This window comes from Myxine glutinosa, chromosome 9 (genome assembly GCF_964187855.1).
Source record: "Myxine glutinosa chromosome 9, kmMyxGlut1.1, whole genome shotgun sequence".
In the NCBI taxonomy this organism is placed as follows: domain Eukaryota; kingdom Metazoa; phylum Chordata; class Myxini; order Myxiniformes; family Myxinidae; genus Myxine; species Myxine glutinosa.
The window spans coordinates 68,573,195-68,597,473 of NC_136269.1; the positions used below are offsets into that span (position 1 = coordinate 68,573,195).

A 24,279-nucleotide genomic window follows, 5' to 3' on the forward strand; every position below is an offset into this window, starting at 1 on the left:
AAAATTGGGTCGCCACGTCAAAATCCAAGATGGCCGCCACCATATATATGTCTGACCCTTGTGAGCAAAATATCTTGAAAAATAAGCGAAGTACCAACTTCTAATCTGGTGTGTGGGTGTATCTAGGCATAAGGAAGAACGTTATTGAAAATTGGGTCGCCATGTCAAAATCCAAGATGGCCGCCGCCATGTATGTCCGAACCTTGTGAGATGAATATCTTGACAAATAAGCGAAGTACCAACTTCTAATTTGGTCTGTGGGTGTATCTCGCCATAAGGAAGAACGCTATTGAAAATTGGGTCGCCACGTCAAAATCCAAGATGGCCGTCACCATATATATGTCTGAAACTTGTGAGCGAAATATCTCGAAAAATAAGCGAAGTACCAACTTCTAATCTGGTGTGTGGGTGTATCTAGGCATAAGGAAGAACGCTGTTTACAATTGGGTCGCCACGTCAAAATCCAAGATGGCCGCCGCCATGTATATGTCTGATGCCATGTATGTCTGAACCTTGTCACCTGCATATCTTGAAAAATAAGCGAAGTACCAACTTCTAATCTGGTGTGTGGGTGTATCTAGGCATAAGGAAGAACGATATTGAAAATTGGGTCGCCACGTCAAAATCCAAGATGGCCACCGCCATGTATGTCTGAACCTTGTGAGATGAATATCTTGAAAAATAAGCGAAGTACCAACTTCTAATCTGGTGTTTGGGTGTATCTCGGCATAAGGAAGAATGCTATTGAAAATTGGGTCGCCACGTCAAAATCCAAGATGGCCGCCACCATATATATGTCCCTACCCTTTTGAGCGAAATATCTTGAAAAATAAGCGAAGTACCAACTTCTAATCTGGTGTGTGGGTGTATCTAGGCATAAGGAAGAACGTTATTGAAAATTGGGTCGCCATGTCAAAATCCAAGATGGCCGCCGCCATGTATGTCCGAACCTTGTGAGATGAATATCTTGACAAATAAGCGAAGTACCAACTTCTAATCTGGCGTGTGGGTGTATCTCGCCATAAGGAAGAACGCTATTGAAAATTGGGTTGCCACGTCAAAATTCAAGATGGCCGCCACAATATATATGTCTGAACCTTGTGAGCGAAATATCTCGAAATATAAGCGAAGTACCAACTTCTAATCTGGTGTGTGGGTGTATCTAGGCACATGGAAGAACGCTGTTTAAAATTGGGTCGCCACGTCAAAATCCAAGATGGCCGCCGCCATGTATGTCTGAATCTTGTGAGAAGAATATCTTGAAAGATAAGCGAAGTACCAACTTCTAATTTGGTGTGTGGGTGTATCTTGGCATAAGGAAGACCGCTATTGTAAAGTGGGTCGCCTCGTCAAAATCCAGGACGGCCGCCACCATATATATGTCTGAACCTTGTGAGCGAAATATCTTGAAAAATAAGCGAAGTACCTTCTGGTGTGTGGGTGCATCAAGGCATAAGGAAGAACGCTATTGAAAATTGGGTCGCCACGTCAAAATCCAAGATGGCCGCCTCCATGTTTGTCTGACCCTTGTGAGTGAAATATCATATCATAGCATGTTTTCTGCGTGTTCCACTTTGTCAACTCACATCACTTCCCCGACGGGGGACCTAGGCGTAACGCTTGTTCAACATATTTCAACATACAGCTATTTGATCTTCATTTCAACAATATTGATAGATAAAGGTGATATAATATAACAAATATCATGAAACATTTACATTTTGTAGTCCATTGTATAATTTAAATAAACATAAATGCAAATTTCGCATGTGGAAAAAGTAAGTACACCCTTGGCGCTCTAATAGGTGGAATTGCCCCCTTTGGCATAAACAACCTCAGGTAGGCGTTTCTTATAACTGTCTAACAGTCTCTGACATCGACTGGGAGAAATTTTTGCCCACTCCTCCATGCAGAATTCTTTCAGCTGTGCGATGTTTGAGAGGTTTCTTGCATGCACAGCTCGTTTCAAATCCCCCACAACATCTCAATGGGATTTAGATCAGAGCTTTGACTTGGCCATTCCAGAACCCTCCATTTCTTTCTTTTCAGCCATTCCTTGGTGGATTTACTGGTATGTTTAGGGTCATTGTCATGTTGCAAGGTCCACCTTCGGTTGAGCTTCAACACTCCGACAGATGGCCTCACATTATCCTCAAGCACCCTCTGCTACAATGAAGAATTCATAGTGGATTCTATGATGGTGAGCTGCCCAGGCCCTGATGCAGCAAAGCTGACCCAAACCATAATATTTCCACCACCATGCTTTACAGTTGGTATCAGGTTCTTGTGGTCAAATGCTGTTTTTCGTTTTCGCCAAACATGTCTTCTGGTACTGTGGCCAAATAGCTCTACCTTTGACTCATTTGTCCAGAGCACATTGTTCCAGAAGTGCTGGTCTTTGCCTAGGTGTTCATTGGCAAACTTTAGTCTTGCCCTGATGTTCTTTCTGGACAGCAAAGATTTCCTCCTGGCACACCTCCCATGTCGATCAAATTTGTGCAGCCTCTTTCTCATGGTAGACTCGTGCACTTTGACATCAACAGTGGCAAGAGCTACCTGTGAGTCCCGTGATGACATTCTGGGGTTCTTCGAGACTTCTTTCAGCATCTTGCGGTCTGCTCTCGGGCTGAACTTGCTGGGGCGGCCTGAACAAGTCGGCAGTTGTTTGGAATCTTCTCCACTTGTAGATGATCTTCCGGACAGTCGAATGATTGATTTCAAATTGTTTGGAGATCTTTTTAAATCCCTTCCCAGACTTGTAGGCATCTATAACCTTCTTTCTGAAGGCCTCAGAGAGCTCTTTTGATCAAGGCATGGTGACGCCGCACACTTCAACAACAAAGAGCAAACCAAACTAAATGTCTGAGTTTTGAATAAGACAGGTTCCTCCAAGATCCTCTGGTATAATTTAAATAAATAAAAATGCAAATTTCGCATGTGGAAAAAGTAAGTACACCCCTACATTTATAACTTCTTCAAATACCTAAAATTAGAATCAGGTGCACCAGCTCAGGTGCAAATGATTAGAACATCGTTGGAGAGGATCTTGGAGGAACCTGTCATATATATAGATAGATATATATATATATATATATATATATATATATATATATATATATATATACATATGTATGTACATATATATATTATATATATATATTATATATTATATATATATTATTGGCGAAATTATAGGCCAATGGAGAAAAGACGTACCGAACAGGTTGGAAAGTAACAACAAAGAATAATAATGCGCTCCTCGTGGGCTTTTACCAGACCCGCCCACGCCCTTCAAAATGTTCCAGAGCCTCCCAATGGCTGATGCTTATCGCATTATGGCGACGGGTTCCCGGCTCGCTATTGGTCACGTGGGCCGTGCTTTTGGCCACGCCTTCCTCCTCATTAAAAATAGCTTCCCTTAACCAACGAGGGATTGAAGATCCTGCCTAACTCAATGCATATTTGGTCTTTATTACTACACAAAGGGGAAAGGGCTAATCTTTACATTCAATAAGACATATCTAACTACTGCAGGCTACATGTTGTCGTGCAACAAACTAGAGGGGGTTTGCCTTTATGGCACAACCGCAACACTACCCCCTCCTCTCACCAAGACTCGACCCGAGTCATCCACATGGAGCGGCGGGGGTGAGCTGGCATTCATTTTAACATTACTATTAGTGTGACATGTAGATGTGATTACCCTAACATTTTAAACTCTAATCCCAATGTGTGCGACATTTTTTTGTTTTTTTCCAACATTTGAATGTACATTTTTAAACTAAATATGTCCTTCCTAATGCATTGAGAAACTACCCAACAGATTCACACCCACCACCATATACTGTTCACCTATTGCCGGAATTTTGAAACTAAACACTTAACCGGTGGGCAACATTTTTACATTTTCCACGAAACACAATTTATTTACAAAAACTATGACCCAGGACATGGACTTGAGGAATAAAACTTGGAGAATTTGTTGCTGGCGTCATCTTCTGTTGCTGGAGTGGCTTCTTGCCTTGGTAGGTGGCTAACAAAAACCGGCTCGCCCTGACCGGCATACAAGCCATTTGAAGATCAGGGCCATCTAAATCTTCATACTTGCACACATGGATCATTTTTTATTCATGAGCAGGGCCACTTGAAACGTGGTCCAAATGTGTGGTGCCAATGCCACCCAACAGGTGATCCATGTGTGGTGTTAGTGCCACCCAACAGGTGGTCCATATGCAGCGAGATGATGAGGCAGGCAAGAGGTGAAACCATGGAGATGGGTGTGGCCACTGAGCCATTGGTCCATAAGGTGATGAGTGGATGGATGTGAGTGTGGATGGCAGCAAGATGCTGCGACGGCAAGGTAAGTCCTCTTGATGGTCCTGGATCGGGGAGGAAGAGAAGACGCAACGAGCAAAAAGGAAAAGACATGGTGGCACACCGGCACATGCAAAACACAGGTAAAACAAGCGGGTGAGAGGAACGCCGGCAGAGTGAACTCGAGCCTGGCCCTACCCGTTTGTGCCCCCCACCGCTACACTACCCTAGCCCTCCTTGTATTTACAATTCGTCCCTACGTCTTGTCTCCCCCGTCCCCTCTTTATTCCAAATTCGTCCCCAACTCCCCCCAGGTTCTCCCAGGAAGGAAAGGCGGAATGAACACAATGTTTCGTACTCACGTCGTGATGCATCTCACCAATCAAACATTGAGTCCCGTGGCGTGAAATGCATCCCCTTGTGGATGGTTGTGGATGGTGCTAAGGGTCTTCACAAAATCCTAACTACTCTGACATCATTACACATTTTGATCTCCCCGGGGTTGTACCCTGCCAATCGGCCTTCTTTAAACTATGTGGTTCTAAGAACCAGAATTCCCATTGCCCACACTGTGGTGCCCTCCGAATTTGGGTCTAACCCCACCAAATTTTCTATTCGTGCCCTCGCACAATTTCGGGTCTGGGTCGTGTGGCTCTACCAGCAGGTCTACCTACTTGCACCCCTCCGTTCACTGGAGCTGCCTCCCGAGCTTGCCTGCTCCTCACTCTAACCTACCTGGGGAAGGCCCTCCCTTGTGCTTACCCCCTGATGCCCACTTTGGCATTGGGCAACCTGGGTCCTTCCTTGGATCCTCGGGCCCCACTCACTAACCTAACTGGCTCCCTGAGCCTACCTGCGGCCTTACCTGGCCGACGAGCTGCCAGTGACAATGCCCCAATAACTATTACTACTAATTAAGCCACACGCCCAGCCATTCCACCGCCTCCTGCACCTCACAAAAAAACTATTTCCACAATCAGCACCACAGGTGTCAATATCCAGGTAAATTACCTGCAACCTCTATCTAACTTTAAACTACCCCGCCGGGTCTCCGTGAATGGGTTCCACTCCCCCCATTCAATCCTTCGCACCATGCATTCCACACCATTTATTTCCACACCATTTATTTGCACACCAAATATTTGTACACCACAACTCCATTTATTCCCAAACACAGCATCATTTATCTATCTAATTTCCCCTATAACCCGTGCTTCCCCGTCGTCCCTTTACACGACGCACACCCTTTGTTAACAACCACTAAACTCTCTACATCCCCACTACTGTTCATGGCCACTACTTAAATCTCTGTCCCTATGGTCTCTCTAGATCCCTAACAATTATCCTAGCCCTCCCTCAGCTAGTGCTTCAGTGCCCCCATGGAGCAACCACTGCTGGCCCTCCATGGGCCTAACTATGCTATCCCCCTAAACTAGTGCTCATGGGCCCTCCCATCGTGGGGAATGGTCACACCACCATACCCCCACGTGGGGGGCACAATACTCGCCCAGTCCTCTGAACTACGAGCTCCCATCTATGGAGGTACTTTTTCGTGCCTCCGCCTCTAAGGCCAGAGCGATCCATTAGGGTGCTTGGTCGCCTGTGTAGGTTTTTATCCGGCCGGCATAGACGATCCGAGGGGGGGGGGGGGGTGTTGGTGGTCCCAGGTGCCGGGGTCCATCCCTGCGTGGGGCCCTGTGGTCCCACGCATGATGACCCAACCGGCGACGGTTAGAGCACCTCACCTAGTAAGGTGCGTGTCTTTGACAATCCGAATTACCCCTCGAAACCCGCCGATCGCTCTTGCCGCGGTACGGCGCCAACAATACCGTGTGGGTGCCGGAGGTACGAATCCCGCACGCCGGTCCTTGTAAGACCGACGCAGCACCGATTCCCTCTGGTCCCCACGGCGCACCATTCATCAGGGGCTCGCATACTCTACCCGTCTCACTCAGCACTACCCCTGTCGGCGTCGATGCCTGAGCCGCATCATTATATCTCGCCACCCACTCCGTACTCGCACACACCGGTGCGCACTCTCTCTCCACACACTCCCTCTCCACACACTCCGTACTCGCACACACCGGTGCGCACTTTCTCTCCACACACTTCGTACTCGCACACACCGGTGCACACACTCTCTCCACACCCTCCGTTTCAGTCGCATGCCTTACAATGGGCCCTTCACGAACTCCCGGGTCTATCCTTTCCCCCAAGCCAGCTGAACACCCCATTGCACCAAACACATTCCCGATATCACTACTCACCTCGGGACTCACCGTTTCCCGGTCCTCTTCAAGAACCTGCAATCTTTCTATTTGATTAGAAAATTCTTCATCACGATGTGAGCACCACTCTTGGATACATTCCCTCAATTCCTTTCCTAATTCATTCTCCGTCTCTCCTTCTGTCTTTTTAATTTCAATTATTCCTCCTTTCACCTTCTCCAGCTTCTGTTTCACCTCCGTTATTTCCCGCTGCACCTCTACTATTTCCTGCTCTCAGGTTACCTTTGTCGGTTCCTCTACCTCCCACGTCAATACTTCCATTGCCCCAGTCAGTTTGGCCGTACTCCTTCAACCCTCGCTGGACACACATCTCACTCCGCTTTACCTCGTCATGTAACACCGTGACCTCCTCGTTCATCCTCTTCATATCGCCGCTTGATTCCTCCCTCATGGTGTCCATCTGATTACTCATTTTATCCATTCCATCACCCATTTTATCCATCCGATCACCCATTTTGTTCATTCCCACCTCAAAGGCTGCTCTCATTTGAGTCATGAATAACTGCATGTTAAAACGCGCTTGCACAGCGGGTTCAGCCTCCGCCGCTGGCCCCGCATGCGAAGCGCCGCCATTTCTCCTCTCCCTGCTGCGCCGTGATCGACTCCAAGGTCAATCTGTTCCTTTGTGTCCTGGGCCATTAATTCCTCATTCTCTACTTTTTCTACTCCCACCGGAACCTGCTCGTTTTGGCCCGACATCATCCGAATTTAATTTGAATTTTGTTTTAAATTTGTTTTAAACTAAATTTCCACTTGCTCGTAATTTCGCAGTACGTGAAACGTACTGCAGGTCCAATCCCACTCCTGACACCAATTTGTTGCGGTGGTTCAAATCCCCACTCCTGACAATTTGTTGCGGGGGCCAGGTTCAAAAATCCCCCTCTTTGACAACAATTTTGTTGTGTGATTCCCCTCGGTTAATACCGGAGAATCACGAATACCTTCAAGGTGCACGGATCAAGGTGTACGCGCGTGCCGAAGAACCGTGCGATCGAACCCTCACTTTCCCACATGTTAGTCAGGTTTACTATGTTTTTTCGTTCAAAATCATGGTAGATTAGCAAACCTATACATTTTTGGAAACGTTATTACATGGAAAATCGGAAAATCAATGTTTACATTTGCCAATTCCGACCAATTCGATTCGACCAATCGACCAATTCCATTCGACCATTCGACCAATCGCTTCGATCGACCATTCGATCGATTCGATTCGATTCGATCGACCATTCGACCGACCTTTGCTTGTGTGGAACGGACTGTGAAAACGATGCGGACTATATTGTCGGATACGACACACAGGACAGTGATGACGAACTCTAAATGGCATATTCTGTAATCGTGAATGTTTGATGCCATTGACTGCCTGTGTATATTTTGTCATTGACTGCCTGTGTAGATGTGAAGTTATACTGACTGCATGTGTATATATGATTTTGCTGACTGCCTGTGTAGGTTTGGTGATATGAATTATTGTGACACATTTTGATGTTATTAACTTGCTGTACAAAATGATAACATGTATTTGATTATGCAACTTATCGCGAATATAAAGACAGTATTTTGCAATTCAAAACCTTTGATTCGTGTCTTACCATTCCCCATAGCACTAATTTGATACTTTCATTGGATTCCTTGTCCCTGAAAATATAGGTTTAGTATATTTTAAAAAGTTTTTAGGGTAATTAGAGGCAGAAATAGAACAAAATATGTATTTTACAGTGGCCATTTGAAAATCCAAAATGGCCGCCATACAGGTATCTCTCCAAATGTAAACATTGATTTTTAGTTTCCTTATGCTATAACCTTTCCAAAAATGTATAGGTTTGCTAATCTACCATGATTTTGAACGAAATATAATTTATTGACATCGTGAACCTGACTATGTTTTGGGTGTCGAGCGGATTTGCACGGTGTGGAAAGCGGCGTTACCCCCACGAGATTTATGGACCGGAGTCTAGCTAAATTCGGTCTCGGATGATGCTAGGCCAATGGAGAAAAGACGTACTGAACAGGTTGGAAAGTAACAACAAAGTGTACAGCCTTTTATTTTGAAGGCACAGAGAAACAGAGACGAAGATTCAGCTTATCAATAATTATTACCTAATAATAACCACGACTTGGCGCCTTCACACTCTGACACACACACACACACACACACACACACACACACACACACACACACACACACACACACACACGGAAAAAGACACTGGTTAAGGGCGTACCGATGTACGTGCTGGAATTGCCTCGCTGGTGACCACGTGGTCTGGTGTGCGCGGCCCGCAGTTCGATGAGGTCAGGTCCGAAGGACGAACCGCCGCCTCGAAGTCGGCACGGACGAACTTAGCCCAGGTAGATGAAATTCAGCACAGGTGAGTCGTGTAGAAATACCAACGCTTGCAGGTCAGCCGGATGGTGCAAAAGATCGACAAAGAGGCGATGCTGGTCGACGAAACACAAAGGCTAAAACACGTGTCGTCTGGTGGAGCCAAAACAAGAGAGTCCAGAACAGGGTGTCGTTCACGAGGCAAAATACAAGGCAAGATAGAGGTCGTCCTGTGCGCGCGAAATCCCAGGCAAAGACAATGAAATTGCGATCTGCGTGGCAAAATCCAAGGCAAGAGAGAACAGGAGGTCGTAGCGCAGCGAAAATCCAAAGCCAAGAGAATGATAATGCGCTCCGCGTGGGCTTTTACCAGACTCGCCCACGCCCTTCAAAATGTTCCAGAGCCTCTCATTGGCTGAGGCTTGTCGCATCATGGCGACGGGTTCGCGGCTCGCCATTGGTCACGTGGGCTGTGCTTTTGGCCACGCCTTCCTGCTCATTAAAAATGGCTTCCCTTAACCAACGAGGGTTTGAAGATCCTGCCCAACTCAACGCATATTTGGTCTTTATTACTACACAATGGGAAAAGGGCTAATCTTTACATTCAATAAGATATATCTAACTACTGCAGGCTACATGTTGTGCAACAAACTATTGGGGGTTTGCCTTTATGGCACAAGCGCAACAATATTATATATACATATACATATATATATATATATATATACATATATATATATATATATATATATATATTATTTTTCTATTCTTTTATTTCTATTTTTCTGTCGTGGTATTTTTTAAACTATTCTACTTTTACTGGTATTCTTCTAGATAGTTTCATCATAACTGTACTGCTTACTGAGATTGTTTGTTTGTACTCAAACAAGGTTGGCCCACAATCTGAATATGGCATAAAATGAATTTTTCCTCCAATCTACACCTTCATCCGCTTCCCCCCAAAAAACAATGAAACCCACTTTCATATCTGAGATGACATATACATATTACATACGTGAAAATGACATGATGTCGGATCTCTCCCCCTTTCTCTCCATTTGTCCCAAAGTTACATTTGTCCATCTCCCCTTTTACTCTCAGCTTCTCCAAACCTCTCATCCCTCTTTCCACTCCCTCTTAGCTCCCTACTTAATTTTTTTCCACCTTTTCTACTCTCTCCTTCTCATGTCCATAATATAAAGATTGCCTATTAATCTATCTATAATTCCAGTAATCTCTGTGTGTATGTTTGTATGTTTGTATGTTTGTATGTTTGTATGTTTGTATGTTTGTCTGTGACCGCTGTTTCTCGACAACCACGGGTCCGATATACTTGAAACTTGCCAGGTATATTGCTGGGGACCTGAGGATGTGCCTTTTCAAGGTTTCATATTAATCGGACAAGTAGTTACCGAGCTATGGCGATTTCTTTACCAAACTCCGCAAGCCGTTCGCTTTGGACCAAACCATTTCATGTAAATAGAGGGGGGGGATTGTCACCGTACTCGCAAGCCGTTCGCTTTGGACCAAACCATTTCATGTAAATAGAGGGGGGGGGGGGATTGTCACCGTACTCGCAAGCCGTTCGCTTTGGACCAAACCATTTCATGTAAATAGAGGGGGGGGGGATTGTCACCGTACTCGCAAGCCGTTCGCTTTGGACCAAACCATTTCATGTAAATAGAGGGGGGGATATAATTTTAGATATATATATAGTACGGGCATGCCCTAGTATGTCTAATTCCATTAAAATTATCAGAATTAATACAGTACGTGGGCACATCAAGGCAGAATCAAACCTAACAATAAAAAAACTCAAGATCCTTACATCCAGTACTTTTCCATAGAAAGGAAAGTACATTGGGTCAAAAATCTTCGGGTAATATTTGATCTCATGGATCAAAGCAGAGTCCTCTTCATCCTGAAGAAGAAGAAAAAATTTCATTGAAAAAATACATTAGTACAACTAAACCTCAGATTTCTGTTTTGTTTTTTTAAAGTTGTCCTCAAATGCTTTGCAATTCCAGTTTGATATGTAATAAACATAATTTATAATACCTGGTAATGCTACTATAAAGTTTATAATACCTGGTAAACAATTTAGTGTAGCTCTTTATTGACAAAGTGCTCGGGTATATAATAAAATAAGGCAAGCCAGCAAAAAGCTATTTATGCCCAAACTTTGCACCTCTGTAAAAATAAACGAGTGAAGTCGATGATAGCGCACCATCGCAAATCCGCATGCTTCCCACCTTAAGCAAAGATGACAAATGTCAAAAAGTTTTCATGGCGTAGCCCATAGGGCAAAGCTGTCCAGAACAGTGTTTGCCCATCTGTATGTATGTATGTCCCCTCAAACGTATACCAATCAGAGCTGAGGATCTAGTCACATGACAGGGTGATGTGATTACGTCTGATGTCATTACCGCCTACCGCGGTACGGTGGCTGACTCTCCACACTCCGCCATTTTGATTCCAATTTCGTTCAGGCCGAACATATCGTCGGACGTTCAGGTCATATATCGCAATCGCCATGCTCTGCCTTTATGTTTTTCATTCAGTGTGAAACACAAACAAACCGATTGTTAAAATGACCATCAAATATTGAAAGCATAGACGTTTCGGCTCTTCCAACGACACAGTACGTATAGGCCTTAGGCTGCATGCCTCATCTTCCGCATTGGACAAATCAAGCCCAGGTTTCTTAATACAGTGGCATCGTTTCGATAGTATAGTTTTCGTAATAATAATATTATAGGAAATATAACCATAACACTTTAATCCCAATGTCGTGAATGGAAAGTTGACGGATTGATGTGATGTATGGTTCATGAATCTATGATAATTATCATCTATATTATAATAGGCGAAGGTGATTCTGTCCGGGGGTGTGGCTTGCTCCGTTTAGAGAGTAGCTCCACCCATTCTGGGAGAGGCTTCATAAACAAATTAACTCGCATAGCTTTGAGGCCTGTTTAGTTAGACCCATGCTGTCTTTCTCTCTCGCACAGGTTTATTTCAATTCTAATTCGATATATCATTTCATTTTTAACAGTCGCTAACATAGTGTTAGACTCGGTTGAAAAAAAACGGGAAGAGAATCCCAAGAAAGTTTCCGTTTACAGAACGAAATGATTTCTCAAAGGCCTGTAAACTAAAGCCCATTCATTGAGAGTCACCCTCACGATTTTATCTCGAATTCACCATCTGATTTAATTTTTATCGATGGTTTTAGACTCGGTGTCAGAAATACTTGAGAACATTCACGCACACACGGGAAATTGCCGAGATATATTTATAAAAATCGCGCCACGATGATACACGAAAATACAGCGCCTAAAATAACATTCGGGGAAAATGTCGACATATATTAAAAATTCGCTTTTTCTTTTCCGTTAACATCTATTACTTTTACGTTTTATGACAGTCGGCACAAAAACGACATATATATCTTCGTTCTTTCTTATTTCGTTCAACATTATTATCTGGAAGTAAAATATGTTTCAGGAAATTACCGAGAGATATTTCTTCGTTTATTTTTATTATTTATGTGCGCATACACTTTAAATAGGTTTATTTGAAATCTTTTATTTTCACAATGTAATTTACTTGCCATTTGTCATTTGATAATTACGAGACACTTCCTCTTGAGGATTGTGACAATTCATGCGTTGCGTGGAAACTTCCATTTCCAAAATGAATGCGACGGTCGATGAAGAACGCAGACTTGAACAGGATGTAGCAAGAAAACGAATGAGACGGGCGAACGAGTCCGTCGACGAACGTCAATGCAGACTTGAACAGGATGTAGCAAGAACCGCACAGAGACCACACGAGACGGGAGAACCGCACAGAATGCTGCTGCAACAACGATGAGGAGGGTTGGAGAGGAGCGAGGAGTTGGAGAGCGAGGCGCTAGGGGTTGGAGAGTGAGGAGCGAGGGGTTGGAGAGTGAGGAGCGAGGGGTTGGAGAGCGAGGGGTTGGAGGGCGAGGAGATAGGGGTTGGAGAGCAAGGAGCTAGGGGTTAGAGAGTGAGGAGCAAGGAGTTGGAGAGTGAGGGCCGATTGGAGTGGAGAGTGAGGGCCGATTAGAGCGGAGAGTGAGGGGCGATTGGAGCAGAGAGTGAGGGCTGATTGGAGTGGAGAGTGAGGGCCGATTGGAGCAGAGAGGAGTGTGAGGAGGTCTTGGAGAGGAGTGTGAGGAGGTCTTGGAGAGGGGTGTGAGGAGGTATTGGAGAGGAGTGTGAGGGGTTGGGGAGGAGTGTGAGGGCTCGGAGAGGAGTGTGAGGGCTCGGAGAGGAGTGTGAGGGGTTGGAGATGAGTGTGAGGGGTTGGTGAGGAGTGTGAGGGGTTGGCGAGAAGTGTGAGGGGTTGTAGAGGAGTGTGAGGAGGTATTGGAGAGGAGTGCGAGGAGGTGTTGGAGAGGAGTGTGAGGAGGTGTTGGAGAGGAGCGAGGGTTTGGAGAGTGAGGAGCGATTGGAGAGGCGAGTGAGGCCCGATTGGAGGGGAGTATGAGGAATTGAAGACGAGTGTGAGGGATTTGAGAGGAGTGTGAGGGATTTGAGAGGAGTGTGAGGGATTTGAGAGGAGTGTGAGGGATTTGAGAGGAGTGTGAGGGATTGGAGAGGAGTGTGAGGGGGTATTGGAGAGGAGTGTGAGGGGGTATTGGAGAGGAGTGTGAGGGGGTATTGGAGAGGAGTGTGAGGGGGTATTGGAGAGGAGTGTGAGGGATTGGAGAGGAGCGCGAGGGATTGGAGAGGAGCGCGAGGGATTGGAGAGGAGCGCGAGGGATTGGAGAGGAGCGCGAGGGATTGGAGAGGAGCGCGAGGGATTGGAGAGGAGCGCGAGGGATTGGAGAGGAGCGCGAGGAATTTGGAGGAGCGCGAGGGATTGGAGAGGAGCGCGAGGGATTGGAGAGGAGCGCGAGGGATTGGAGAGGAGCGCGAGGGATTGGAGAGGAGTGCGAGGGATTGGAGAGGAGCAGGGATGTTGGAGAGGAGCGAGGGGTTGGAGAGGAGCGAGGGGTTGGAGAGGAGCGAGGGGTTGGAGAGTGAGGCGCGATTGGAGGGGAGTATGAGGAAATGAAGATGAGTGTGAGGGATTTGAGAGGAGTGTGAGGGATTGGAGAGGAGTGTGAGGGATTGGAGAGGTGTGTGAGGGACTGGAGAGGAGTGTGAGGGATTGGAGAGGAGTGTGAGGGATTGGAGAGGAGTGTGAGGGATTGGAGAGGAGTGTGAGGGATTGGAGAGGACTGTGAGGGATTTGAGAGGAGTGCAAGGGATTGGAGAGGAGTGCGAGGGATTGGAGAGGAGTGCGAGGGATTGGAGAGGAGTGTGAGAGAATGGAGAGGAATGTGAGGGATTGGAGAGGAGTGTGAGGGACTGGAGAGGAGTGTGAGGGACTGGAGAGGAGTGTGAATGATTGGAGAGGAGTGTGAATGGTTGGAGAGGAGTGTGAATGGTTGGAGAGGAGTGTGAGGGGTTGGAGAGGAGTGTGAGGGGTTGGAGAGGAGTGTGAGGGGTTGGAGAGGAGTGTGAGGGGTTGGAGAGGAGTGTGAGGGGTTGGAGAGGAGTGTGAGGGGTTGGAGAGGAGTGTGAGGGGTTGGAGAGGAGTGTGAGGGGTTGGAGAGGAGTGTGAGGGGTTGGAGAGGAGTGTGAGGGGTTGGAGAGGAGTGTGAGGGGTTGGAGAGGAGTGTGAGGGGTTGGAGAGGAGTGTGAGGGGTTGGAGAGGAGTGTGAGAAGGTGTTGGAGAGGAGCGAGGGGTTGGAGAGGAGCGAGGGGTTGGAGAGTGAGGAGCGATTGGAGAGGCAAGTGAGGCGCGATTGGAGGAGAGTATGAGGAATTGAAGAGGATTGTGAGGGATTTGAGAGGAGTGTGAGGGATTTGAGAGGAGTGTGAGGGATTTGAGAGGAGTGTCAGGGATTTGAGAGGAGTGTGAGAGATTTGAGAGGCGTGTGAGGGATTTGAGAGGAGTGTGAGGGATTTGAGAGGAGTGTGAGGGATTTGAGAGGAGTGTGAGGGATTTGAGAGGAGTGTGAGGGATTTGAGAGGAGTGTGAGGGATTTGAGAGGAGTGTGAGGGATTTGAGAGGAGTGTGAGGGATTTGAGAGGAGTGTGAGGGATTGGAGAGGAGTGTGAGGGATTGGAGAGGGAAGTGTGAGGGATTGGAGAGGAGTGTGAGGGATTGGAGAGGAGTGTGAATGGTTGGAGTGGAGTGTGAGGGGTTATTGAGGAGTGCGAGGGGTTGGAGAGGAGTGCGAGGTGTTGGAGAGGAGTGTGAGGGGTTGGCGAGGAGTGTGAGGGGTTGGAGAGGGGTGTGAGGAGGTATTGGAGAGGAGTGCGAGGAGGTATTGGAGAGGAGTGCGAGGAGGTATTGGAGAGGAGTGCGAGGAGGTATTGGAGAGGAGTGCGAGGAGGTATTGGAGAGGAGTGCGAGGAGGTATTGGAGAGGAGTGCGAGGAGGTATTGGAGAGGAGTGCGAGGAGGTATTGGAGAGGAGTGCGAGGAGGTATTGGAGAGGAGTGCGAGGAGGTATTGGAGAGGAGTGCGAGGAGGTATTGGAGAGGAGTGCGAGGAGGTATTGGAGAGGAGTGCGAGGAGGTATTGGAGAGGAGTGCGAGGAGGTATTGGAGAGGAGTGCGAGGAGGTATTGGAGAGGAGTGCGAGGAGGTATTGGAGAGGAGTGCGAGGAGGTATTGGAGAGGAGTGCGAGGAGGTATTGGAGAGGAGTGCGAGGGGGTATTGGAGAGGAGTGCGAGGGGGTATTGGAGAGGAGTGCGAGGGGGTATTGGAGAGGAGTGCGAGGGGGTATTGGAGAGGAGTGCGAGGGGGTATTGGAGAGGAGTGCGAGGGGGTATTGGAGAGGAGTGCGAGGGGGTATTGGAGAGGAGTGCGAGGGGGTATTGGAGAGGAGTGCGAGGGGGTATTGGAGAGGAGTGCGAGGGGGTATTGGAGAGGAGTGCGAGGGGGTATTGGAGAGGAGTGCGAGGGGGTATTGGAGAGGAGTGCGAGGGGGTATTGGAGAGGAGTGCGAGGAGGTATTGGAGAGGAGTGCGAGGAGGTATTGGAGAGGAGTGCGAGGAGGTATTGGAGAGGAGTGCGAGGAGGTATTGGAGAGGAGTGCGAGGAGGTATTGGAGAGGAGTGCGAGGGGGTATTGGAGAGGAGTGCGAGGGGGTATTGGAGAGGAGTGCGAGGGGGGTATTGGAGAGGAGTGCGAGGGGGGTATTGGAGAGGAGTGCGAGGGGGTATTGGAGAGGAGTGCGAGGGGGTATTGGAGAGGAGTGCGAGGGGGTATTGGAGAGGAGTGCGAGGGGGTATTGGAGAGGAGTGCGAGGGGGTATTGGAGAGGAGTGCGAGGGGGTATTGGAGAGGAGTGCGAGGGGGTATTGGAGAGGAGTGCGAGGGGGTATTGGAGAGGAGTGCGAGGGGGTATTGGAGAGGAGTGCGAGGGGGTATTGGAGAGGAGTGCGAGGGGGTATTGGAGAGGAGTGCGAGGGGGTATTGGAGAGGAGTGCGAGGGGGTATTGGAGAGGAGTGCGAGGGGGTATTGGAGAGGAGTGCGAGGGGGTATTGGAGAGGAGTGCGAGGAGGTATTGGAGAGGAGTGCGAGGAGGTATTGGAGAGGAGTGCGAGGAGGTATTGGAGAGGAGTGCGAGGAGGTATTGGAGAGGAGTGCGAGGAGATATTGGAGAGGAGTGTGAGGAGGACTGGCATTGGAGCGGCATGAGGGTGGAGAGGAGTGAGGGGTCACCTATTATGTGAAATAAATAAATTGTGTTCATTACATCATTTTAACCATTTTGTAAAATTTAATGTGCAGCATCTAAATCGAGATGTCGAAATGTCACACACGTCCATACCCGTGGGATTCCCACGGGTGACCCCACTAGTAGATTATAATCGGTGTAACCGCAGAAGTAAGGAATTAGCCTTGGATTTTTTTCTCGTAATATCATTTTCGTAATTGTGATAATGTAACATTAATGTCATGGTAAATGTAATCGTAACACTAATCCTTTTGTCATGACTGCAAAGTTACTGGAGGTTAAATATATATTGTTTCGGTTTTGTGGTTTTATAATAAAGGTTAATTTCCCCTCCTAGTTTCGTTACACTACAACATGTAGCCTCGTTAAAGCTCAGTTATTTCTTCGTAAATGTAAGCGTAGACCTTTCCTCTGTTTAGTTTTGCGTTGAGTAGGATAATGAGAATTAGGTCCTTTACGATGCCTCAATGCTTTTGGTTTTGGCGTGAAATATCATGAGGCAGGCCTGAACAAGTCGATCAAGGCCAAAGGAAGGCGGAGGAGGAGCTGACTGTAAACGCGAGCCGCCAATCAGGGCTCGAGGGGATTGACTTACCACTGCGGCAAAAGGCGGGGTTTGGAACGTTCGAGTCGGGCTAGGGCGGGACAATATAACTCTGTGCCCAGAGCCCCCCACCTCAGTTATGAGATGCGCACAGGGCAAGCCATTTCAGTTATGAGTCGGGGTCCTCCATTCAGTTATGAGAAGGGATGCGCTGTGTTCAGTCCTCCGTTGAGTTACGAGAGTGAAAGCGCTGAGTTATGAGTTCGGAGCGCTCAGTTTGACGGCAGTTGTATTAGTCGCGCTGTAAAAGGCAGCCGTGCCGGGCCACAGACGCGCATATTTTCCTGCCTGCCTGCCTTTGCCAATATACGCACATATTTTCCTGCCTGCCTGCCTTTACCAATATACGAGCATATTTTCCTGCCTGCCTGCCTTTGCCAATATACGCGCCGCGAGGATTTTCCCGCCTGCCTGCCTTCGCCAGGATATGTGCTGTGACCGCCAGAGGGCCACGCCGGGTGAGCTGTTCCTGGAGCGACCAAAGCAGGCGCATTCGGCGCGTGAACATTCTTCCTTCATCTCCCTGTGTGTGTAAGTGGGCCCATTGTCTGGGGAATAAGTTACGACTGTTTAAGACTGCCCTGTGTCTCTTTTCTACCGAATCATTGTAAATAGTGTAATAAATCGTGTTATTCCTTTGATTCGACCGTTTCGTCCCTTCCATCATTGACTTCGCATGGTACGAATTAGATCGCTCTGATCGGGTTCCATAAGAAAGGTAACAGCACGGGTCACGTGGTACGCCGTCCGCTCGGGTGTACTCAATTACGCGTAGCTCGTGCGAGACTCGATCCCTGCTTCCGCTGCGGCGTCGGTACTCAAGGTGCGTGCGAACTTGTCCCGAGACCCTTTCCCACATCTGCCCGGAAGTGGCGACTCAGTCTCGCGGTTTGAAGACCCAGAGAGAAAAAGGGGCTTAATCTCCCCTTTGTAAGCGAACGGGCTTCGCAAAACTGCAACATTTAGTGTCCGGGAGTGGGATTGGACCTGGAGTGCGCTTCACGCACTCGAAATTACGAGCGAACGAAATTTAGTTTTAAAATCCAAATTGTATTCGTACCATGGCTGGCCAAGGCGGTCGAATGCCGGTGGGGGTAGAAGAAGAGAAATTGATGACCCAGGACCTGCAGGGACAGTTGGTAGTGGAAGCTGATAAGGGTGCGGCAGCTGGCCAAGAAAATGGTGGCGCCTCGCACGTGACGGCAGAGGCCAAACCCGTCGTGCAAATGAGTGTCGAAGACATGCAGTTATTCATGACTCTATTTAAGAAGGAAATGAACAAAATAAAATGCTTGATCGCATGGGCAAATTGGGGGACAAATCCACCTGGGAATTGGGAGAAATGAAAAATGGGTTGGAAAACAAAATGGACATCCAAGAGAATCAATTGAAGGAAATGGGGGACAAGACCACCCGGGAATTGGAAAAAATGATGGCAGAGTCAAAGAGGGACATGAAAAAGGCGGGGGAGAACATTGGGCGCGGGTTGAGCGAGGAGGTCGCGGTGGCGCGCGACGGGGTGAAGCAGGGTGAGGAACGTGTGAGGGAGGATGCACACCAGAGAATGTGGAAGGAGAGTGTGCAGTAACAGAGTGTATGAGAGGCACGGGGGCGCCTGGGTGTGCGAGTGCAGAGTGGGTCGCGAGGTGTGAGGACGCTGCTCAAGCATCGACACCGACCGGGGCAGCGTTTAGCGGGACGGATAGCAGACGTGAGCCCCCGGTGAGTGGTGTGCAGCAGGGACCGGCGGGGATCGGTGCCGCGGCAGTCTCACAAGGACCGGCGTGCACGATTCTTGCCGGCCCCCGCACTGTATGGTTGGTGCCGTGGCGGCAAAAGCAATCGGCGAGGTTCAAGGGGGGGGGGGGAGGTAGGAGATTTTGGAGTCACGCATCTTGGCGGGTGTGGTGCTCCGACCGTGGCCGGTTGGGTCATCGTGCGTGGGACCGCGAGGCCCCGCGCAGGGATGGGGCCCTGCACCTCGGCCCATCAATACCTCCTCCCTTGGATCAAAAATGCCGGACGGACCCAACATACAGGCGACCAACCACCCGCATGGATCGCTCGGCTCTTCGAGGCCGAGCCATTACAAAGTACATCCACATGGAGAGGCTCACGTGTAGTGGACGGATGAGAGTAGTGTACCCTACGTGGAGGAATGGTGGTGTCACCATTCCTCACACGGCCAGGGCCCATGAGCATTGGTTTAGGGGGGTGGCAGTGATAGGCACATGGGGGTGCCAGCAATGGTTACCTCCATGGGGCACCGAAGCTAGCCGAGGGAGGGCTAGGATAATGATAGGGAATTAGAAGACTGCAGAGACAGAGATTTAAGTAGTGACACTGTACTGTAGTGGGGACATCGTTAGCTTAGAAGGATGATAAAGAAAAAGGAGTGCATAGTTTAAAGGGACAATGGGGAAGCACGAGTTTTAGGGGAAAACCAGTTAGCTAGATGATGCTGTGTGTGTGAGGAATTGTGTGTTGAGTAAAATAAGTGGAATTGTGTTTGAGGTGTATGGAAAGTAGTGTGTGAGATAAATTGGTGTGTGCTCACAAAAGGTGTGCGAGAAAGGTGTGTGAGCACAAAAGGTGTGTGAGAAAAATGGCGTGTGAGATAAATGGTGTGCGAATAAGTGGTGTGGGAATAAAAGGTGTGGAATGCATGGTGCGAAGGAGTGAATGGGGGGAGGTGGAACCCATTCACGGACGCCCGGGGCGGGTCGTGTAAAGTCAGGTAGAGGGCGTAGGCAAAATTTGTATGGATATTGACACCTGTGGTGCAGGTAGTGGAACGAAGTGTTTTGTTGGGTGCATGAGTATGTGGAATGGCTGGGCGTGTGGCTTAATTGGTGCGTATGGTTATTGGGGCACTCTGCCATTGGTAGTTTGTCGGCCAGGTGAGGCCACAGGTAGGCTCTGGGAGCCAGTTAGGGTAGTTGTGAGTGGGGCCCGAGGATCCCAGGAGAGGACTCGGGTTGCCCAATGGCAAGGTGGGCATCAGGGGGTAAAGTGCCAGGAGGGGCCTTCCCCAGTTAGGTAGTCGCGGGAGCAGGTAAGCTCGGGTGGCGACTTCAGTGGCGGAGGTGCGCAGGTAGGTAGACCTGCTGGTAGAGCCACACGACCCAGCCCCGAAATTGTGCAAGGGCACAGTGAGAAAATTCGTTGGGAGTGAGACCCAAATTTCAAGAGCACCGCAGTGTGGGCAATAGGAATTCGGGTTCTTAGAACCACATAGTTTAAAGAGGCCGATTGGCAGGGTACGCCCCCGGGTAGGTTAAAAGTAAATATCAGTAGTGTAGTTAGGATGAGAAATCCCTTTGCACCATCCACAGCCAGTCACCAAGGAGGACGAAGCTCCACACCAGGGCTCTGTAAGCTGTTTGGATGGTAAAGACGCATCATGACGTCATGAGACATTGTGTTTCTTCCATTCCTTCCTTCCTGGAAGGGATTGGGAGACGAATTTGGAGATAGAGGGGGATAAGGGAGACAAGACTTTGAGACGAATTGTAAATACAAGGGGGGCTAGGGTAGTGCAAGCCGACTTTGGGGGGGTGGGGGGGTACGGACGGCTAGGGACGAGCCTGCTCTGCTCGCTCTTCCACGCCCCTCGCATCGCATTACCTTGTGTTTCTGTGTGCCATTGCGTCCCTTCCGTTTTACTTGTTGTGCCTTGTCTCTCTCCCCCCACCCCAGGACTATTTTGGAGGTGCAACTGTGCAGCACCATCGACCTGTGCGGCATCCCTTCTGAACCTTGCTGCGTCTGTGCAGCCGAACTGCGCAGCATTTTGCTGCCATATCCTTTTGCTGCAACTTTGTTGCATATGTGCAGCACTTTGCTGCCAAACCCTTTGCTGCACCTTACACACTATGGACCACAAGCTTTGTGGCCTTGCACTTCTGCTGTGCAGCACCTTGCTGCAACATCATCTTGCACCTTCGGACCACTTGTCTGAGTGGCATTAATGTCACGCAGTTGGACCACATGGGAGTGGCCCTGCTTGGCAAAGAAAAAAAGAAATGAAATAAAAGCATTTTTTGTGCATTTTTATTATGGTGTGCTAGGAATGATAAGATGTATAAGGTTAGATAGCCCTGAAGATTAAAAATGGCCTGTATGCTGGTCCGGGAGCTAGCCGGTTTGATCGATGCACACAGAAGAAGCAAGATGCAAGAAGCAAGCAGCAAGTGTCATGATTTATGAGTGTGTTTTGTGTTTTTGCTGTGCTTTCTCTCCCCTCCAATCTTCTCTTCCAAAAAGGACAGGTCCTGGGTCATAGAATTGTAAATAAATTAAGTTTTGTGCTTGTAAATATAAAAATGCTGCCCACCGGCTATGTGTTTAGTTTGACAAATTCCGGAAATACTCGGTTAGTTGTGGTTGTGAATCTGATATGTAGCTACTCAACGCAATAGGAGGGACATATCTAGTGTTTTAAAACTGTCGCATACACGGGTCAGAGTAAATGTTAGGGGGAACCACACCTATATGTCACATGTAAAAGTAAAAGTTAATTTTGCATGTCATTGTCTAACCGGTCGTTGCATTGGTGGTTCCGACTCGGGGATGAGTCTGACGAGGGAGGGGTGTGGTGTTGCGATTTTGTGTTTTTATAATAAAGGTTAATTTCCCCTCGTAGTTTAGTTACACTACAACTTGTAGCCTCGTTAAAGCTCAGTTATTTCTTAGTAAATGTAAGCGTAGACCTTTCCTGTGTTTAGTTTTGCGTTGAGTAGGATAATGAGAATTAGGGCCTTTACAATGCCTCGATGCTTTTGGTTTTGGCGCAAAATACCATGGGGCAGGCCTGAACAGGTCGATCAAGGCCAAAGGAAGGCGGAGGAGTAGCCGACGGTAAGCGCGAGCCGCCAATCAGGGCTCGAGGGGAGTGACTTACCACTGCGGCAAAAGGCGGGGTTTGGAACGTTAGAGTCGGGCTAGGGCGGGACAATATAACCCTGTGCTCAGAGCCCCCCACCTCAGTTATGAGATGCGCACAGGGCAAGCCAGTTCAGTTATGAGTCGGGGTCCTCCGTTCAGTTATGAGAAGGGATGCGCTGTGTTCAGTCCTCCGTTGAGTTACGAGAGTGAAAGCCCTGAGTTATGAGTTTGGAGCGCTCAGTTTGACAGCAGTTGTATTAGTCGCGCTGTAAAAGACAGCCGTGCCGGGCCACAGACGCACATATTTTCCTGCCTGCCTGCCTTTGCCAATATACGCGCATATTTTCCTGCCTGCCTGCCTTTGCCAATATACATGCCGCGAGGATTTTCCTGCCTGTCTGCCTTCGCCGTGATACGTGCTGTGACCACCAGAGGGCCACGCCGGATGAGCTGTTCCTGGAGCGACCAAAGCAGGCGCGTTCAATGCGTGAACATTCTTCCTTCATCTCCCTGTGTGTGTAAGTGGGCCCATTGTCTGGGAAAATAAGTTAAGACTGTTTAAGACTGCCCTGTGTCTCTTTTCTACCGAATCATTGTAAATAGTGTAATAAATCGTGTTATTCCTTTGATTCGACCGTTTCGTCCCTTCCATCATTGACTTAGCATGGTACGAATTAGATCGCTCTGATTGGGTTCCATAAGAAAGGTAACAGCATGGGTCACGTGGTACGCCATCCGCTCGGGTGTACTCAATTACACGTGGCTCGTGCGAGACTCGATCCCTGCTTACGCTGCGGCGTGGGCACTCAAGGTACGTGCGAACTTGTCCCGAGACCCTTTCCCACGTCTGCCCGGAAGTGGCGACTCAGTCTCGCGGTTCGAAGACCCAGAGAGAAAAAGGGGCTTAATCTCCCCTTTGTAAGGGATCGGGCTTCGCAAAACCGCAACAATATATATATATATCTACGCTATAAGAGAGCATTTGGTATGTCTGTCGTCATTTCTCTCAGAGATAGCTGAACGGATCTTCGTCAAACTTTCAGAGGTTCATCAGTGAGTGTCTGGGAGTGTTTCCGGCGATTTTTTTTTTTTCGTTTTTGGGGATTTAAAAAAAATCGCTCTATAGTGCCGAGGCCTTTTTGATTAATGACTGTTATATGCAAGTACACATTCTAATAAATAATTACAAAACAATTACCAGATATTTGAACACAAATAATAAAACAATTCCGGAAGCGGTCGAAGTTGAGTTAAGGCTTCTTCTTCCTGCCGTCATCATACTTAACTCAGAAATGATATCAACGGCACATTCACCAGCATATATTCAACAAAAAGGTAAAATGATTTGACATTTGTGATGGATTCTGATTTGGATGTAATGGCTTTTCCATTATATTTGCCCTCATTAAAAAATATGTTGATGTTTATTTTTCGTGTGAGCTACGCCGAGTACTCCAGCTTAATACTTAGAAACTTTACTCGGGGTACAACAAATACAAATACAACTTTGTCTGGGGGGTAACATAGGCTATGTGGCCTCATGCGGGGGCGTGGGGGACTAGGAGAGGGGCGTAAATTCTCTATGTGAATGTGTACTGTGTATCGCCACCTGGTGATGGTGGCAGAGGGTATTACAATTCCCTTTTTTGAGCAACACTGAGGTTAAAGCACTCTTTGCACAGGTAAAAATTTTTACCTCCTTCCCTTCCCAGCTCCCCCAAAACGGAGGAGCCTGTCAACCCCCCCCCCCTCCCCACCCCCAAATATGTATATGTAGTATATCTTACCCCTCCCTCTCCCATCTCACCTCCCCCCCCCACCCCCACCCTCTTCCACTCACCCCACTCCCTTCCTCAACTCTCCCTCTCCAGCCTTCCCCCCCCCTCACCCGGCAACGCCGGGTACTCCTGCTCGTCTTCTACATATTAAAGTAGCGGCAGTTTTGTGTCCATCCATCACGCTACGTCATTACGTCTATCTTCAACCAAAGTATCAAACAAGCCCGGCTTTGTCGCTGTTAGACTTTCGGTCTAGTATTTTTTTTAAACCTATTTTGACCCCTGTGACTAAATATCCACTTCGTGGGGCAT

At 48.1% G+C, this 24,279-nt stretch overlaps 1 protein-coding gene across 2 annotated transcripts in view; it reads right to left on the bottom strand.

Moving 5' to 3' along the window:
- LOC137434781 (sodium/potassium-transporting ATPase subunit beta-3-like) overlaps window positions 1-24,279 on the bottom strand; it is an 84,753-nt gene that overhangs the window by 35,796 nt on the left and 24,678 nt on the right. The window contains exon 7 of one of the 2 annotated variants that reach the window (XM_078784425.1): window positions 10,760-10,852. The exons of the other annotated variant lie outside the window; for it this stretch is intronic. Coding sequence (XP_078640551.1) covers window positions 10,760-10,852 — 93 coding nt within the window. The remainder of the gene's footprint in view (window positions 1-10,759; window positions 10,853-24,279) is intronic. 2 annotated transcript variants of the gene reach the window in all.